This window comes from Heterodontus francisci, unplaced genomic scaffold (assembly GCF_036365525.1).
Source record: "Heterodontus francisci isolate sHetFra1 unplaced genomic scaffold, sHetFra1.hap1 HAP1_SCAFFOLD_1867, whole genome shotgun sequence".
Classification (NCBI taxonomy): domain Eukaryota; kingdom Metazoa; phylum Chordata; class Chondrichthyes; order Heterodontiformes; family Heterodontidae; genus Heterodontus; species Heterodontus francisci.
The window spans coordinates 1-19,875 of NW_027141835.1; the positions used below are offsets into that span (position 1 = coordinate 1).

General features: G+C 41.4%; 2 protein-coding genes across 2 annotated transcripts in view; one reads left to right on the forward strand and one right to left on the reverse strand.

Moving 5' to 3' along the window:
• Positions 1-277: 277 nt before the first annotated feature.
• Positions 278-11,910, forward strand: LOC137364887 (spindle and kinetochore-associated protein 2-like; the record flags this gene model as incomplete). Its single annotated transcript, XM_068027785.1, has 5 exons — positions 278-454; positions 1,727-1,810; positions 5,592-5,631; positions 7,543-7,672; positions 9,100-11,910. Coding segments are annotated over 5 exons (567 nt in total), but the record flags the coding sequence as incomplete, so codon positions are not given.
• A 373-nt stretch (positions 11,911-12,283) lies between these two features.
• The window catches only part of LOC137364886 (uncharacterized), a gene marked incomplete at its 5' end in the record, with an annotated part of 32,736 nt that continues 25,144 nt past the window's right edge, over positions 12,284-19,875 (reverse strand). The window contains 3 exons of the mRNA XM_068027784.1: positions 12,284-12,349; positions 14,636-14,755; positions 15,756-15,939. Coding sequence (XP_067883885.1) covers positions 12,346-12,349; positions 14,636-14,755; positions 15,756-15,939 — 308 coding nt within the window. The remainder of the gene's footprint in view (positions 12,350-14,635; positions 14,756-15,755; positions 15,940-19,875) is intronic.

Sequence of the window (19,875 nt, forward strand, 5' to 3'; positions counted from 1 at the left end):
TTTGAGGGAAATCTTGCTGCATAGCTGATTGGATTTTTCTCAAGCAGGAATTACTCCAAAACATCAACCCTTGACTGTTATTTGTCTTTATCATTATACATCACCTGTGATATTTTTCTCCCTATTTGCTGTATTATTGAGTTATCTTGACTGTACAGTGAATCATATATAAATACACTGCTGATAGTGGGTTAAATATGGGAGTGACTAATTCAACACCACTTTGGCTTGCACTGTTTCTGTTTACAGTTCTCACTATTTCCCACTTGTTCTTTAGGAAAATCCAGTAAAACTGCTGGAACAACTGAGGGTAATAAAATCTCGTTATCATTCATTATCTACGGAAGCCGATCAGATTGCTGTTAAACAGAAAGAAGCTGTGGATTTCATCCATTCGCAACTTGCTACCACGTTGCAGTTGGTGCAGAAGCTGCAGGGGCAGAGTGATCTTAAGGTAAATCTTTGTCATCTCTGTCTCATGCGATGGGCTTGATCCACGCAGGAAAGATTTAAAATGGCTTTGCTCCTTTTATTGAAACAGCGCCTTGTCACCATGAATTAGTTGTGTGCGTGGTTTTGATCGTCTCAGTATCTGTTGTGTGCAGAAATCCATCGCTGTGCTTAAGCATAATAAAACTGCACAGCTAAAGTTTCTGTCCAGTGAGTTCATTCTGTCTCCATGGTGCATACCACTATCCCAGGTCCAGAAAGCTTGGGCAACTCGACAAGAACCAAAGCTTCAAAATCACCTGCACACACCCCCCAATAAACTGATAAGGTGTTGGCTTCGGCCAAGAAGGCTCCAAGTTCAGTTGTTGCTCTTTGCTGAGTTAGCTGCTAGCAGTCAGGGAGGCAGTGGCTATCCGTCAAGTGGTATCCTCTCCCTGGCTAGAAAGAGGAAAATTGGACAGTTTCTCTCCGGCTGGCTCCCGCTAATCTTTCTTCCTCTTCACTTTCCACATCAGCTCTACCAGTTGCCCACCTTTTTTTTTTTATAGGAGGTTTGCGGAAATGGGCTTGGGTTGCCTCTGTGGAGGAGACTCGTTTCACAATTCCTCGTATAATTGGTTCTCTGTCCGACCACTGCAGTGGGGAGGTAGCTCGTAAGCGACTGCTTTTAAACTATTTCAATGAAATTCTGAAACCTTTCACCTGTGCTTCAAGAACAAACTGAGCTCTCAAACCTTGTCTGAAGCTCAGTAACTCCAGTATTGAGATTCTTGGTGCTGCCTTAACAATGGTTAGTCAGGATTATTACTGCATTCTTAGTGAACAAATGTTTGATTTTGCTTCCTATGACTTTGAGCACAACAGATGCAAAAACTAAATAGAAATCTGAAACCAAAAATGAAAATGCTGGAATGGTTTAGCTGATCAGTCAGTGTCAGAGCCCATAATCTTTTGGGAGAGATCCCTCAACAGAGCTCAAAACATAGTCTTCAGTACTGAAGAGACCACCTAAAATATGTCTCCTTTTAAGGTACTGACTAATCTGGGCATTTCCGGCATTTTCTGTTTTTTTTTTTTTCCAATTTTAAAATGTGTTGATTTACGGAAGCTAATCTGAAAATAAGGCCTCAGCTGCTAGTGAGTTTTTCTGTGGGTGCTGATGTGTTTATCTTAACTTGCTTCGTGCTGGGGCACTTACCCTGCAGTGAAACCACGAACTACTCTCCTTGTGTATGGAGGGATTCAACTTTCATAATTATTTTTTTTGTTCTCCCAGTCTTTTCCGCTAACTGAGGATGAGCAATGGGCTATGCAGAAGATTCTGAAGTCTGAGGTTTTGGCTGGAGGAGGCCCCAGTGAGGTACATTGTGTTTTCCTGCAATGCCGTTCTTAATTGCATTCACTTCTCTCCTTGATTCACTGAATCATTACAGCACAGAAGGAGGCCATTCAGCCTGTCGCGTCTGCACAGGCTCTCCAATAAAGCAATTTACCTAGTGCCACTTCTCCCTGTAGCCCTGCACATTCTTCCTTTTTCAGCTAACAATCCAATTCCCTCTTGAAAGCCTCAATTGAATCTGCCTCTACCACACTCTCAGGCAGTGCATTCCAGATCCTAACCCGCTGCATGAAAATGTTTTTCCTTATGTTGCCATTGCTTCTTTTGCCAGTTACCTTTTTAAATCTGTGCCCTCTTGTTCTCTATACTTCCACTCATAGGAAAAGTTTTTCCCTATCTACTCTGGCCAAACCCTTCATGATTTTGAATACTCTTATCAAATCTCCCCTCAACCTGTTCTCTAAGGAAAAAAGTCCCAACTTTTCCTCGCTCTCGCTAATGCCTTCACATCTTTCCAAACGTTTGGTGCCTGGAACTGGACACAACACTCCAGTCGAGGCTGAACCAATGATCTATACAAGTTTAACATAACTTCTTTGCTTTTGTACTCTGCCCTTATTAATGAAGCCTAGAATGCTGTATGCTTTATTAACCTCTCGCGCTCTCAACCTGTCTTGACACTTTCAATGACTTATGCACACATACATCCAGGTCCTTCTGCTCCTGCACCCCCTTTAGAATTGTACTTTTTTTATATTGTCTGTGTTCTTCCTACCAAAATGAATCACTTCACACTTCTCTGCACTAAATTTACACTGTTTCCTGTCACTCAGCCAATTTAGTATCCCTGTTCCTACTGTCCCCTTTTTTTATTCCAGCAAGCAATTAGGAAGGCAAATGGTATGTTGGCCTTCATTGCAGGGGTTTTGAATACAGGAGTAAAGAAGTCTTGCTGCAGTTGTATAAAGCCTTGGTGAGACGCCACCTGGAGTACTGTGTACAGTTTTGGTCTCATCTAAGGAAGGATATACTTTCCATGGAGGGAGTGCAGCGGAAGTTCACTAGACTGATCCCTGCGATGGCGGGATTGTCTTAGGAGGACAGATTGAGGAAACTGGGTCTGTATTTTCTAGAGTTTCGAAGAATGAGAGGTGATCTCATTGAAACTTAGAAAATTCTTACAGGACGTGACCAGTTGGATGTAGATGGGATGCTTCCCCTGTCTGAGTCTAGAACCAGGGGACATAGTCTCAGAATAAGAGAGAGGCCATATAAGACTGAGATGAGGAGGAATTTCTTCACTCAGGGTGGTGAGTCTTTGGAATTCTCTACCTCCAGAGCTATGGAAGCTCAATCACTGACCATGTTCCAGACCGAAATCAATTAGATATCTGGTTACTAATGACATAAATGGATATGGGAATAATGCAGGAAAGTGGCGTTGAGGAATTTGCTCAGCCATGATCTAATTGAATGGTGGAGTAGCTCAACAGGCTGAATAGCCTACTGTTCCTAGAGCTATAACTTTGCTGGCAAGTCTGTTGTACAGCACCTAATCAAATGCTTTTTGGAAGTCCTTATACACCATATCAACAGCATTACCCTGATCAACCTTCTGTTATCTCATCAAAAAACTCCTGTAAGTTAAACATGATTAGCTCTTCTCAAATCTGTGCTGGCTTTCCCCTAATTAACCTGTCCCTATTAACTTTGTCCCAATTTTTATCGTTGCTAGAAGCTTCCCCCACTACCAAAGTTAAACTGACTGACCTGTAGTTGCTGGGCTTATCTTTACATGCTTTTTTGAAGTGATTATAAAATTGTCTAATGATGGGTTTGATTTTAATATGTTGTAAAATTGATCTTTTAAAGGAAACCATTTATGCAGGTGTTTTAATTGCTGTAAATTTGAACTTGTTTTGTTTTCAGCTATCACCTTGTTCCAAGACAAGAGTTGTATCTGCAGCAGTCACGACACAGGAAAATATGGGCTATTGCCTGCACAGTTGTCTTTTTTTTTAAAATCCATTCCTGGGATGTGTGTGTCACTGGCAAGGCCAGCATGTGTCGCCCATCCATAATTGCCCTTGAGAAGATGATAGTGAGCCGCCGCCTTGAACCACTGCAGTCCATGTGGTGTGGGTACTCCCACAGTGCTGATAGGAAGGGTTTTTGACCCAATGAGAGTGTAGGAATGATATAGTTCTAAGTCAGGATGGTGTATGGCTTGGAGGGCCGCTTGCAAGTAATTATGTTCCCATGCGTCTGCTGCTCTAGGTGGAAGAGGTTGCGGGTTTGAAAAATACTGTTGAAAGAGCCTTGGATAGTTGCTGCAGTGCATCTTGTAGATAGTATACACTGCTGCCACTGTGCGCCGGGGGTGGAGGGAGCGAATGTTGAAGGTGGTGGATGGGGTGCCAGTCAAGCAGGCTGCTTTGTCCTGGATGATGTCTAGCTTCTTGAGAGTTGTTAGAGCTGCACCCATCCAGGCAAGCGGAGAGTATTCCATCCCACTTCTGACTTTATTTATGATTTGAAGGTCATTGACGTTGAAGCTGGTTGGGCCTAGGACATTACCCTGAATGTCCTGGAGCTGAGATGATTGGCCTCCAATAACCACTACCATCTTCCTCTGTGCTGGGTATGACTGCATTCTGTGGAGACTTTTCCCTGATTCCCATTGACTTCATTTTTGCTAGGGTTTTTTTTGATGCCTCACTCAGTCAAATGCTGCCTTGATGACCAGGGTAGTCACTCTTGCCTCACTCTTTGGAATTTAGTTCTTTTGTCCATGTTTGGGCCAAGGCTATAATGAGATTGAGAGCTGAGTGCTCCTGGCAGATCCAAAACTGAGCATTGGTGAGCAGATATTTGATGAGTAAGTGCTGCTTGATGGGACTTTCGACAACACCTTCCATCGCTTTGCAGATGGAGAGTGCTACAGTTGTAGTATAAAGCTCAAATGAACTGATCTGTGAATTCTTGATCTAATTTGCTCAAATTATATGCCCACTGATTGTTCACCCAACCTACTGCAAAAACAGAGGATTTTGTGGTAATAACAGCTGTGATTAGATTTGAAACCCGTTTTGAGTCAGGAGAAACTCTCCTCCTATCCAAATTTTGGTGCCTATGTGCAAGTTTATTGTTTCTCAAATCTCCCTCAACTTCCTTCCATTTCCTTCCACTTCAGTTTCCTGAAGCTTGATCTCTGCTCCCAAATATAAGCAAGCATTGACTTTTTCTTGCAGACTTTCTCTGCTCCCTTTCCTCCTCTTCCCACCCCACCCTGCAAGCGGGGAAATACCTCAGGTTGGGAACTGATTAATTACCTACCATCAGCTTAGCCTGTGCATTGAGTGTCAATGCTGTTAATATTCAGCACCACTGACCAGTTCCTGTTATCGTGAGTATGCCAAGTGAGGCTGTGTGCTCCTTCTATCACACTTCCACCTCCTCAAAAGAGAATCTGTCACTTTTTCCAGACTATTGACTTGTGTCTCCTATTTGCTGGTAGCACAGCAATATTTAACTGAACAGGCAGCGGGCAATGGGGAAAGCAGCAAAATAAAACAGTTAGCTGTGTTTGTGTTAAAATGCAGCACAATTTAATTTTACAAAGAAAAATCAAAGGCTAAGTGTGTACAAAAGTTGCTTCAGGACATTGTAGCTCAATCAACTTGTGGAAAGTTTGATATCCTACTCCTTCCGGTGGCGTGTCTTCCTTTTTTTTTGAAACTCTAACTCCAGTGGGTGTGTTTTGAATATTTTCTATTAATATAATCTTTACTTTTTTGGATAGGAACCTTGTGCAGAGCCTTCAATATCACAGCAGGTGGAAGGTATGTGCACAGACGGGAGTAAATCAAGGAAAATCATTTGCTTTCTGAGCACTAAATTTTCCTCATTGTTTGTTTTAAACTGGTTCCGATCTCTTTTGCATGTAGATCACAGCTGAGTCTGAGATTTTCCCCTAACATCCAATAGGGATCAGTGAATGGCATTTAGGGAGCCAGACTGCTGAGGTGACTTTTCTCCTCTTTACACCCCACCCATGTCCTTGTCCCCAGTCTTGGAACGCTGAACTAAATTCTGGGACCCCTTCTGAGATCTGTGAATTCAGCACGGACCAGAGATCAAACCTGATCAGTGTGGCTCAGTCATTTCAAAATCAGGGAAGCTAAACCTGATTTCTCTCCTCCAGTTATGCAGTTAATATATGTGACTACACCAAGTGCCAAGGAGATTGTTGGCTAAGAGTATCAAATATTCTTGGCAACTTTCTGTGCAGATAATATCTTGGAGCAAAAACTATGAATAAAAAATTAAGATGAAATAAGAATTTCATTGGTCATCTTTCTATTTTTACTTCAGTTGCCTCAACCCTGGAATTCAGGGAATAAGTTGGCACCTGTGACTCCTTAATAAATTGCCAAAATTTACTATTGCTCAGATGTGAAATAATAAATAAAACAAAATTGTTAGTTTATCTAAATTTAGCACCAGTTGAAATCTTTTTGTGGATATTGTAAAAGAAAACTTCAATTTATACAGTACCTGTTATACTTAAAATATTTCACTTGCAGTGACCTGTTAAATAGCCACAAAATGTGGTTATGCTTCATATAGCAAGTTCCCAACGCAGCAATTCAAAGACCGGGTTGATTATTGGCTGAGGGAGGAATGTTTGGTAGGATATCAGGAGAATTCCCTGCTTCTTTAAATAGTGCCATGGGATCTTTCAATATGTACCTGCACCACAGGAACAAGTTGGGGGGGGGGGGGGGGGGGTTTGCCCAGTTTAGTAGCGTATCTAAAAGTTTCACATCCAGTAATGCAGCACTCCCTCAGTACTATGCTGCAGAAACTGATGTGCTCAAGTCTGGCTCTGTGAGTGCTCCCAACTGACCCAGACTGATGCTTCTCATTGAAACTATTAGCATTGTGATATTTATCTCTTGCGCCATTTTTTTTTTTTTTTAAAAAAAGGTTTCCTCTCCTTTTGTCTCCTGTTTCCTGGATTATGGTCAGATGACTTGAGATTCTCTTCCTCCGTCATGTACTTGGCATGGCTGAAATCAGAACCTTCGAGGGTGCAGACTGTGGCATAGTGATAATGTTGGACTTTGTTTTAAATTGGGGAGTGGTATTGTGCTGCTTTATGTTGCAGTTGTAACTCTGCTCCACGTGACTGCTACTTTGCGTTGTTCTGACTCGTTCTGCAACTGCCTTTTTTCACATTTTGTGATTGACCTGTCACTGTAAATTTGAATTAGTTAAATATTGGATTTATGGCATTCTGATCTGCAGGCCACTTGTTTTAACTGCCTGGTAGAAGAAAGATGTAAGCTGTTGGGCTTACTCTGGATTTCCTTTCCTCCCTGCAGGGAAACACCTGTCCTCTGAGCTTTTCAGGTGTAACATTAATTTTGTGTTGGGCCCCTCTGCAGTGTGTTGAGTTCCAAAATAAATTGACTAAGTCTACAAATTATCTTCAAATTATATTAGTGGGTAAATGCTTACTACCTTCTGTGTTTGAAAGGAGGTGTTTATCAACAGGGTAAAATAACAGGCCATGGAAAATCCTACAAATGCATTAAACATTGTACAGCACATAACTGATTTCTGGCCTTTTGTTTCATACCCAATGAATTAATCTAAATCGACTATGATTATATCTTCTGGAGGTTCATAATTGTGTGAATCAACTGCCATTTTTAAATTTGACTGTAAATATATCGCTTGTTTTTCAGCTGAGTTTGAACCGATCACTGAGAAGATGTTCTTGTCTGTACCAAAAAACGTAAGGCTGACTGTGAAGCTTGCTGACTTGAACACATTTTATCGGCAGCTCTTTGACCACTTCATAAAGAACAAAAATAGGTGAGGGCACAATCTTTGGCTGAAAGTTTGTCATCCCTTGGTTAGCACTGATGGTGACTTTGGGAAGTGTGCTCTGGAAGGGTGACCATGGCTACAGGGGAATCTCTAGATATCTCTCCCCTAGTTTGAATCCTGAAGCGAAGGTGTTAAAATTAGGAATCTGTAGGGTTAGTACTTTATTTTTAGTTTGGTTTATTTTTAGTACAACCACATATCTTGGATATATGTGATTATCTTGTTGGGGTGCTCCTGATAACTCTCTCAGCAGCCCCCATCTGGCATTGGCAGTTGCTGATTTTTATCCTCGTCGGGAGATTTGTATCTCCCAATTTCTGTATCCTAACTATCTGACCAGTTTTAGGCAATTTGTGACTGGTGCTTGCTTTGGTTTAGTTGCTTTCTTAGGAAGACAAAGTTTGTACCAAGCTGTCGTCTTTTTTAATTTTAAGTTTTATCCCAATCAGACTTGTTTAAATTTGCAGTGATTAATTCTTGATTTTTAATCAACTCCAGTATGGTGTATGGCACCAGTTTGATTAGTGGCCCTTTTTGTATGAAGAGGAAGAACCAAAAATCTAAACTTTATTCTTAAAATCACATTAAGTGACTAAATTGTTGTCTGCTCATGCTATCCTTCAGCCAGGGTAGAATGATCTGAAACAGTGTGAGTGCTGTTGCATAGCTCCCTGTCAGCTTATAGGTGTACTTGGCTGGCAACCAGGCTTCTGCCCTGCCTTGGAAGCTAGTGCAATGCACTAGCTTCCAAGAGAGCATCCTCTGCTGTAGCAATAGAGCAGACTTGTGGGCTTTTACTTTTGCCTTGCAGGAGAGTGGGGGTGGGGGGAAGCTATGGGTTGCACTTTTTATATTCCTAGAAGTCCAATCAGTTTGTATTCAGTTTCCACTAATCAGTCCGTCTCATTTTCCATTCCTCCCAACGTGGCACAATGGGATGAAGAATGGAATTTTTTTTTTGGCCACTGTTTGTAGACTTGGGATTGATAGTTTATGTCAACTACTTGAGCAGATCAATGTAAAATACTGGACCAGAAAAGAACCATTTTTTAACTTTAACTTAAGAGTGTTAACTTGTCTTGTCACTGACTTTCCTTAATTTGATACCTTTGGGAGGAAATGCCCTACACTGTCCAGATGACAAAATTGTTATTTCCCCTACAATCAAAAGCATTTGAGTGATGGTTTAAGGATATCAATCCAACTCGCAACTTTCATGAGACATTTGTAGTTAGATCGGGTGTATTTTATAGGACTTTTAACTTCTGCTTGTCTGAATGCCAATAAGCAGGTATGAATGTAATTTTGTTTCTTTTTGATGACATTAAATAATAAAACATTGAAAGAAATCTATGAAATCAAAAATTCAATTGACTTCCCTATGCTGTATTAAATTTTCTTTTCCTTTTCAGTTGTGCGCTGAGTGTGATGCAGATGAACAAGCTCAACATGAAAGCAACCGAATCCAAGTTAAAAACGTTAAAAGCTCTTGAAGTCCTTCAGCTGGATAAGAAGGGTCGTGTCCGGCTCTCCATGCAACACTCGTAAATGCTGAGCATGTCTTCTACCAGAGTGGACTCTCCCACTTGGAACTTGTGTAAATATGAGGGCAGTAGCTCTTTTCTGTAACTCTACTCAGTATGGAGGTCGCCAAGCCGTCCAGTGCAGGTTCAAGGATCTTTGGACCAGCCAATCAAAAATGGGGAGAAAGCAATCCAGAAACTGTAGCTGTTGAGGTGCCTTTATCTTTGAAGCTAAATATCAGGGTCTCGGTTGCTGTTTCAGTTGAGTGTATCAAGAGCTGGTCTCCTTTAGTGTGCTGAATTCAACTGTTAATACAGAAACAGTGCCAGTACAGGTGACTGGTTCCCAAGAGACCTCCTTAATCAGCAGCAGAATCATGCGCTGTATTTCTTTAGCCTTTCAGTGCTGTTGGTTCCTGGAATCTGAGTTGTTTATAGTTGGGAGCACAGCCAATGGAAGGAGACATGTGAAGTTGCATGCTAAAGTGTCAAAGCGCCTAGACAAATAAGTTGTAATAGTGTTTGGGGTGGGGAGGGGGTGTAGGTTTGCAACTATGTAAGTGTTCCCTCATTTCCTCCTCCCCCCCCCCCCCTCCCCTCCAAACTCAGACACCGTAGATCTTTGCCATGGGGAGTTGCTGCATACAGTGATCAACAAAAACTGTTCCCTTTTGAGTAGCTGTTGTTCACCTTCCAGCATTTGTAGAGGCTTCTGGGAAAGTTGCCTGCCCCTTGGCTATAGTATTGCAAATAATTTTTAACATTTTAAATCATTAATAGATGTGACAATTGTAATGACTGTCATCTTTTGCTTTGATAATTCAGGTGAAATTTTATAATGTGTTGGATCTGTCACTCCCTAGTTCATAGAATCCCATGCAGAATCTCAGCTGTGCTTCCATTCTTTAGCTGACCTGCAAGGAGCTGAAGAAAGTGTCAAATTAGGTGATTGTGGGACCTGAGCTGAAGCTTATTAAATTGTATATTTGAATCTCCTGAAACGAGCACAGGATTTTCTTTTACTTTATCTTTGCTTTCCTTTCATACTGAACAAGATTTTTTGCACTGTACTGACTTGCTTGCTTTTATAATATAATTGCATGGACATATGAATGAGGGAATTGAATTTTTAAAGATTTTTTACATGAAGAAAAGATATTTCGTGGTTAGACAGATCTTGTCAATTTTTGATGTTGAATAAAGTGGAATGAGATTGTAATGGGTTTTCTTTTTTGCTTATGTGGCCTTGGTTAAGGATGGCTGCACTAAAGAGTGAAACATTCTTCTCTTTGAATTCAGCTGCATGGTTTACACAGTCCCAAGCTGAGTTAGTTACAGATCAGTGGGAATGAAAAAGCCCTGCCTATGCATGTTGACCCAATTTTAGACCATGTTTATTTTTAGCCCCTAGCAGAGTGGAGGTGGGGAGTGAGAGAAAGCGAGGGATGTGGTGTAAGAGATGATTCTCCCTCTTGCACCTGGCAAACATGGGTGAGAGGGAGCCGTGTAGAGTCGTGGCATTTCCTTAATGGAACTATCTGCCACAGATTCCAGTAAAATCCATCTTGTAAAATTCAAGTTTCACTTTATCTTTTTCTTGTATCACTATTTGTCAATTGTCTATTAAACTGTTCTCTCTGTTCACTCTTAATCTTAAAGATAGTTTGCAATATGGTAGCATGAAGGTAGGTAATAACTAATTGGAAAGGAGACAAACGAATGAAGTAAAAACAGACAAATGAGAAGAAAGAATATAGGTACAGCAGTGGGCTGTTTAGCCCCTTGAGTCTGTTCCTCTATTTGTTTAGATCATGGCTGCTCTTCCTCAACTACATTTAACCACCTTTAATATCCTTGCCTCAAATCTACTGATCTCCTGGCTTGAATTCAATTGAACCAGAATCTGTAGCTTGGGGGTGGGGGGGGGGGTGGGGAAACTACCAGGGTGCCACCTATTTTTGTGGGGTATTTTAAGAAAATATGTCTCCTTGTTCTGGTTTCTTCGTCAGAAGAAAGTTTATATATCTATCCTATCAAATTCCTTTTTAATATCATTTTTAAAAACCTCTATTAAATCCGCTCTCGATTGTAAAACGATGGCTAAGTCACAACATCGCTAACATTCAATGTAGGTGATGGATGCAAGTTTCACCATATGTACCTAATGTAATGTGTTGATTTCCGATTGAGTTCAAGAAACCTTTAATACCATTCATAATTTGGACCAAGCAGCATGTTTAAACACAAAATATAGTACAAGATTTATTGTGCTTGGTAATTGAAGAACCTTTTTGTAAAGAGATTATGGGGATACAGTATCCTTGGATTATGAGGTGTGCTGTATATTTTCTTGAGCTGCAATTCCTTCTCTTGTGGAATTTATCAAGTGCCGGTTTATTCCAAGATGATGACCCTGCCAAAACAAATCATAATGTGAAATAGGCCATTGAATTAATTTCTGGAGATCCAGTGGTAGTTGCCCCTCTACTTTGAATTCACCCCTTTATGCTTCACTGTGGAAACTAATGTGTTGACCATGTCCAGATATAACGTACTCTCATGTTAACTCTGTCTTTCCCTCATCCCACACACTCATTTGTTTGGTTATTTAATTTCCAGTGTTCTAATAACTGGGTATAATTGTTTATCAAAACACTTTGCTGTAATGTTATCCTTAATAAAATTAAAAATGTTACTACATATATGTGGGTTATTTTGTTTGTTGCTTTATGACTGCAACAATTCTATTGGTGCTTTATATAGTGCAACTTTCCTGGTCACCAATGCTATGTTTGGTGAATAACTATTATGTGTGCAAACCTTTTAAATTTGATCAGTAAGGACTACTGCACTTTTTGGATATTTTTTAAAAACTCATCTTCTGTAACAGCAGGTTTACAATACCAGAGTTGAAGAGGTTCAACTAGGTGACTGCATTTCGACATGTGCAGACACCTTCACCTGTTGGTGAAAGCCAAGGAGATAAAGAATGGAGAGAGAAGCACTACATGCCATTCCATGAAACAACTTGTTGCTTCTTGGCTTGTGTGTCTTTTTGGCAGAAAGCCATACCTGTGAGGCTGAGTCCAGTTTGCTCTCTGGATCTGGTTTCTATTGGAACTCTCCTCACTCAGGCTACCTGCAGATGTAGGAAATAAACAGCAGTTGGTGAAGCTGCGCACACAGTTGCACAGTTCAAACATTATGTGGCTGCTGGTGAGGGGTGATCTCGACTGGATTTGATCAATGACCCACCTTTGTACTAACTAGGACAGTTTAAAAGCAAAATACATTCATCTCCTTTCCACTGGATGCACTGATGAAGACTACAAGGTGCAATATTATTCTAATAAATGCATGGGATGGTCTTGAATTTGTGAGCAGGAGGGGTTTGTGATCAATCTCCTGAATGGAAATTAAAACCCATCACACAGCCACTCCATTCCCTGTGATTGCTGTTCTGATTCCAAAATGCTACTTCCAGATATTTCTATTTATAAATTTGGAACCCCTCAGCAAATCATCCCATAATCATCAAACTGAGAATCGTAGGACAGTACAGCACCCAAGGAAGCCATTCGGCCCATCAAGTACACTGGCCCTTCTGAAAAGTGATCCAGTTAGGTCCACTCCCCTGTACTTTATCCATGCCCTTGCAAATGTTTCTCCAAGTATTTATCCAATCCCGTTTTTGAAGGTGACTACTGAATCTTTCCATTGGCACAGAAGTATATTTATTCTCAGTTTTGGGGCCATGAGTGTTGTACAAAGTTTCCCTGAAAAAAGGTTTACTGCAGGTGATTTTTTTCCTCTTTCAGAGAAAGCAAGGATTTGGTCACCTATTAAATGCAGAATAATTTATCACATTTTAATTCATTCACTGGAAGTAGGTATCATTGGCAAGGCCAGCATTTATTGCCCTGCCCCAAGTGGCTTGCTAGGCCATTTCAGAGGGCTGTGAAGAGTCGACCACATTTATCTGGAATTCTATATAGGCCAGACTGGGGAAGGACCGCAGGTTTCCTTCCGTGAAGGACATTAGTGAACAAGTTGGATTTTGTGACGATCTGATCGTTACGCGGTCACCATTACTGAGCTTTTTATTCCAGATTTTGTTTATTCCAAATTTTATTTCATTAACAATTTAAATTTCCCAGTTGCTGTGGTGGGATTCAAACTCATATCTCCAAATAGTAATCCTAGCCTCTAGATTGCTAGTCCAGTTACATAAACAATGTTACCATTCCAACTATTTAGCATGTTCTGATTTGTGTTATTGTGGTATTTTGCTATTAATACAGGTTAGATACCAGCAAGGAATTAAAAAAAAAAAAAATCCTATAACTGGTGCCATTAAATGATTCATAGTCATAATATGACTCATTATGACAGGCTCTGTTTACAAATCCAGTAATGTCTTCAGTTGACAATACTTTATATAAATATGAAAATCTTTCTCAGAAAATAATTGTGATCACATCTGGGAGTCTCCCAACTCTTCTATTCATTTCTTACTTGCAAGAGCAATTGAAACACCGGTCCCTGATGCTCTGCTTTCTGAGGCTCCTTTCGCTTCTTCATGTACTGTTGCAATATTGGTTTGTTTTCCATTGACAATGCATTCTTCCTTCTGTGATGCCCTGTCAACACTGCCAGTAACACAGGATCTTACTATAAACAGCCAAAGTACTGGGCACCAAATACTGATTAAGCTCTGGATTAAATCTATACTGTAAAACCAGAAACAGGGTTAACGATTAGTGCCATTAAGTGATGTGTGCCAATTCCTATTTCACTCTTATTGCTCACTGACTCCCTATTCCCTCACTGCTAAATCTTTACATTATACCTCTGCAACCTTTTCCGGCCCTACATTCTATCACACCTTCTGCTCTTTTGACTCCAGTCAATTGTTCATCCACCTCCCCATCATCAGTGGCTGAGCCTTCACTCGTCATGCCCCCCAAACTCTGGGATGTTCAAACTTGATGTATGTCACAATTCTACTGTATTAACTTTTAGGGACCTAACAGACCTGAACACGAGTATGATTGTTATTTCAAATTAAACCATTGCTGCCGTTCCAGAAGCTCTTGTGGTTGGATACTAGACTCGTGTATAACCAGCCCAAGCCGCAGTCTCCGCTCCAGACTGTCAGCGTCTAACTTGCTTTACACTCTGCCAAATATTCTTTTCCACTGATGCAAAAGAAAATTGTGTGGCGTGCAAATCGGGCTGCCAATTCGCTAATGCCCAAGGTGACCTACCCCATTGACAATATTGTTCCTGTTCGTACGGAACAATAATGAAAGGAGTGATGAGACCTTTTTTTTTTTCTCCTCCCTAACGACCACAACCTTGCAATGGGAGTAATGAACAATTCCCACGTTCTCTCAATAAACATATCTGTAGCAGCTGTTCTAACCTTAAGGCCTCTCCGCTGAGTGCATTGTTTCTATTCGTCCACATCTTGGTTATTTTTTCCTTTGGCTGCTCCTGAGATTCCGACATCTCCTCTAGGACACTATCCAGTGTAGAATGAGCTCTAAAGAAAAGCACAACTTTCATTCAATGTTGTTTTGGTATTGAAACTTTCAGTATATAACCTGCAGTGTTACTTGAGTCAGAAAATACCAACAAAAATTTCTTTTTCAAAAAATTGAAATGAATTTAGTGGGTAAGTGGGAGGCGTCAGCACAGATAGATTGAACATCTCCCAACTATAAAAGGCTTTAACTGGAATGGATTTGGACAAACTTCCAGCTCCCACTGTGATTTGGCACAATTTAACAAAATGTAGACTTGTCAGAAATAGCACACGGATGGCCCATGTGGAAGGTGGAAAATTCATACTTGTGCAATGCAGGGCCCCCATTCTGAGAATGGGTTTAAGGCACAACTAATGAGAGATTTTACTCTGGTCTGTCCCATGACACTATGAATTGGCAGCGGGGAGTACTTGATGCTGACACTGGGTGCAAGGTGTCCTATTTCCCAACTTACATATCTTGCCTTCAGCTCTCAGTTGCCTCACAATTGGACAGACTTTTTTTGGAACTAGATTAAATGCGGAAAAAGAATCATTTTATAAGAGAGAAAAATGAATTCCAGAAAGGAATGAAATAGGTCTTTGTTAAGGTGACCTGATCTGGAGTGTGAGAAGAGCTGCAACAGAGCTAAATGCAGCAAAAGTACTTGCAAGTTGATTGCTTCTTAATCATGCTAAAGTCTCAAAAAAGCTTAATTTCCCAACCTGATCAGACTACGGGAGATTATATACTGAGCAGCTTTACACATCAATATAAAATCACTGAGGGTCAGGAGTGACTTGCAGACGGAACCATGGGCCATTTCCTTTGGCCACTATCTGTTAGATTCTGACCACTGGAAAGATTTCTAATGATCACTATTGATAGCAAAATAGTAAGAAAATTATAAAGAAAATTCTTATTCTATTAGTGGATTCAATAATTAAAGTCATAATGCGAGCCATGATTTGCCAACACTTGAATACATGGAGTGTTGGCTTGTTTTTGTTTCTCTACCTCTCAGTCTCCGCCATGGATTTCTGCATGCTGCTCTTTTCCCAGTCACTGGGATGTTCCAACAATCCTTGGTTTTCTTCCTGTTGCCTTTCTGGTACAATCTTCTCCCCTCTCTCATCCTCCATGAACTCCTGTACAATTTCCTCTGACGTAATCTCCTCTGGCATCTGATTCACCTTTTCTCCTGAAAACAAGTCTGGTTTTAGGGCCTTGCATGGTTACATGATACAAATAAGGAAACACTTGCTTATAATGCTTACATATCTTGTTCCACTTTCAAATGAGTATTGAGAAATGTAAAAAATTACAAATGTTAAAAATTGAAAATTAAACACACGGAAATACACTGCAGGTCCATCAGCATTGGCAAGGAGCATAACTTGTATTTCTACAGTGCCTTTGAAATAGCTAACTATCCAAGAGCTTCCCGCATTGGGAGGGGGGAGGTAGTTGGTGAGGTGGTGGGGGAGGGCAGCGCCGGAAACCAAGCAGGAGACTGCGAGAAGGGTGGGGAAGTAACTGGAGGTGTGGTCGAAGAGATAGGTTTTGAGTTTGCTTTATAACAGAGACTTTTATTAAGGTGAAGAGAGTTAAGATCTTTAGTGTGGGCGTGGTAAGTGCTGGCTCTGCCATCAGAGAAAGGGGGTGTTGCACAGCAGACTGAGTGAGCAGGGATGTAGAAATGAAAGAGATTGAAGGTAGAGTGGAGTGTGGTCATGGAGGGATCTGTAAATGAGAACAAAGATAATGATTCTCATCCATGCTTTCAGTACTTCCAGACTCGACCATGCCAAAGCTCTCCTGGCTGGCTTCCCAGCTTCCACCTTCCATAAACTTCAGCTCATCCAAAATGCTACTATCCAAATCCTAATTTGCACTGCCCCGTTCACCCTTCATGTCTGTGCTCGTTGACCTACATTGGCTCCTGGTTCAGCAAGTCCTCAATTAAAAAATTTTCATCCTTGTTTTCAATCCTTACATGGCCTCACTCCTCCCTATCTCTGTAACTTCGTTCAGCCTTACAACCCACCAAGATCTCAGCATTCCTCCAACTCTTGTGGATTCCCAACCTCCTTCGTCCCACCATTGGTGGCTGTTCCTTCAGCAACCTAGTCACTAAGCGCTGGAATGCCCTCCCCAAGCCTCTTTGCCTATCTACCCATCTCTCCTTCTTAAAACCTCCTTCTTTCAACTCGCTTTTCGTTACACTTAATAATCTTTTTCATGGTATGCATTTCTGACTGAGTGTGCCCATTTGAAGCACCTTGGGATCTTTTTCGACACTGAAGGCACCGTGAATGCATTGTTGGGTGAGTGGTGCATAGGAGTTCTGTCCCATTGCACCTCCACAGGCAGATTTGGTGTGGTGGAATATCTACCTCATTATTTTTAACATCCCTGGACAGTGTGTCACTGATTAGCAGAACTTATATTAGTATTAAGTATTGAGTTTGAATGTTTAACTGAAATAGATTTGTAAACACTGTATTTAGCTTTTGTATATTTTAAGCATAAATTTTAAAGTGCATTCTAAACATCAGATGGCAGGACAAAATACCAAACACTGAGGTGCTCACCCGAACTGGCATGTCAAGCATCCACACCATACTGAAACAGTCACAACTGAGTTGAACTGCTCATGTAACCAGAATGTCTGACACTCGCTTACCAAAGCCAATCTTCTATGGAGAGCCTGAGTCTGAGGTGCGCTCTCATGGCAGTCAAAGAAAGCGCTACAAGGACACTCTGAAGGCTTCGCTTAGGTGTTTTGATATTGATCCCGTGTCCTGGGACCATCAATTCGGTGAAAGACACTTTTTGGTCTGCCCGAAACTTGCTGGTCTTCCAGTGCAAAGAATTGTCCACGACCGAATGTTGCAGACTGGCATATTCCAAGGTCCAGGCCTACGTGATGAGGGACGCACTAAAGCTTGGGGCAGCCACTGCAAAGGCTCAATGGGGAAAGACCCCTGTGTAAGGTCCTCCCACCATAGTGAATTGAGGGGCTGGAAACCATGGAAAACCCCTCAGGCTGTATGCACCAAAATGGTTTTGCCGTATAATGCAAATGTACATTGCATGAAAGGGGGAATAGAAGGGTTGTGAGGCAACTCACGTTCTGTATTGTAGGAAACTGATTTCTTTTGCACTTTCAGGAATGTCAACTTGGAACTGTTTTGAACTGTTTTGTAATGTATTTTTTACAGATTTTTATGAATAAAGTATATCTTTGAAAAAAAAAAGTCCTGGGAGAAGTCTACCCAGGACCCAGGAACGCTGCAACCAAATAAAAAAGGGAGCGGCCTCCATCAAAAGCAAGCGCGTATCAGAGGCAGAGAGAAAATCCAAAGAATGGAAATCCTGAGCCAGCAGCTCGTCCAAAACTCAATGGTTTGCGATATCCTGCCCTATTTGCAGCACGACCTTCCAGACGCAGATCGGCCTTAGCAGTCACCTACATACCCACCAGCACCCTACCAAACACCCCAGATGATGGACATGCTCAACTTCGTCTCGAAGGATGGACAACATTTTAAAGCGTACGTTGCAAACACTTGTCGTACCACCACATGCCTTGAGGTGGCAGTCCTGTCCTTTCTTTTTGCCAGTGGTTCCCTAATGTGACCTGATGTGCCAGACTTGCAGCATGAAGAGCAGGGAGCTTTCAGGAGGGTGATATTGTCAAGATCAGGAAAGCATTAGTTTTTACCGATCCATCAACCTGAATAAAGATCTGGAACTTCAGGGTGGAAAATGAGTTTTTAAAAATGACTTTAATAATCCCAAAAGCACTTTGGATTAATATAACTTTACACCCATCCTTTAAAAAATAGCAGTTATCTATAAACATAATAAAATGGGCACCATGTGCATATTCCAGCCCATTCAAACTTCCCTTCCACCTACTGCAGCTACAAGGAAGCCTGTTTATGTTGGTTTAGTGGCAGGTGTCTGTTTCAGTTAACAGGAAATCCGAATGAGGTTTTCAAAGTAAATTGAACAAATTGGAACAAATTATTCCCACTGGTCAGTCAGTCGGTAAAGGCAGAAATTTAAGGCCATCAGCAAAAGAACAAAGGGAGAAGTTAGGGTTTTATTTTTAAAACAGAGGGTTGTTAGAACATGAAAATGCCAAACAGAAACAGCAGTAATTGCAGAATCTGCAATAGCTTTTAAAAGTGGATAATTATTTGAAAATAAAAAAATTAAGAAGTTATGGGGAAAAGCAAGGAGATGGTAGAAGTGGATAGCTCTCCCTCCCGTGTTGTGGAATTCAACTATTTTATGTTTTTTTGCAGCAATTTTGTAATTTTACATTCACCGCTGTGCTTGGTTCATGAATTTTAGGTGATGGGTGGGATTTAGTTCCTGGGTATGTCCCTTGTCAGCCCATGGACAGCAGCTCTTTCTTTGCTCTCACACTGGCTTCAATATCTGAACTTTAGATCTGGAGAAGCAGAATCCCAGAAGCTGAGGTTTGAGGGCCATTCCCCTTCCCTCCTTCCCTCCACAGGCACCAGTCACCCTCCAGTACCTCATCAAGTCATTATTTTTCCTGTATGAATCTAGACAGTGAATGTCACAAGGCTTTTTTTTTCGTTCTTGGAATGTCAGCGTCACTGGCCAGGCCAGCTTTTATTGCCCATCCCTAATTGTCCTTGAGAAGGTGGTGGTGAACCGCTGCAGTCCATGTGGGGTAGGTACACCCACAGTGCTGTTAGGAAGGGAGTTCCAGGATTTTGACCCAGCGACAGTAAAGGAACGGCGAAATAGTTCCAAGTCAGGATGGTATGTGGCTTGGAGGGGAACTTGCAGGTGGTGATGTTCCCATGCATCTGCTGCCTTTGTCCTTCTAGGTGGTAGAGGTTGCGGGTTTGGAAGATTCTGTCGTAGCAGCCTTGGCAAGTTGCTGCAGTGCATGTTGCAGATGCTACACACTGCTGCCGCTGTGTGCTGGTGGTGGAGGGAGTGGATATTTAAGTCAGCTGATGGGGTGTTGATCAAACCGACTGTTTTGTGTTCACTTACTAATTGAGCCGTGACTGATGTGTCTAAGCTGAAGAAAGTTTTCACAGCACTTACCTTGATTCTGCCTGTTCTTGTCCCACATTCCTGTCAT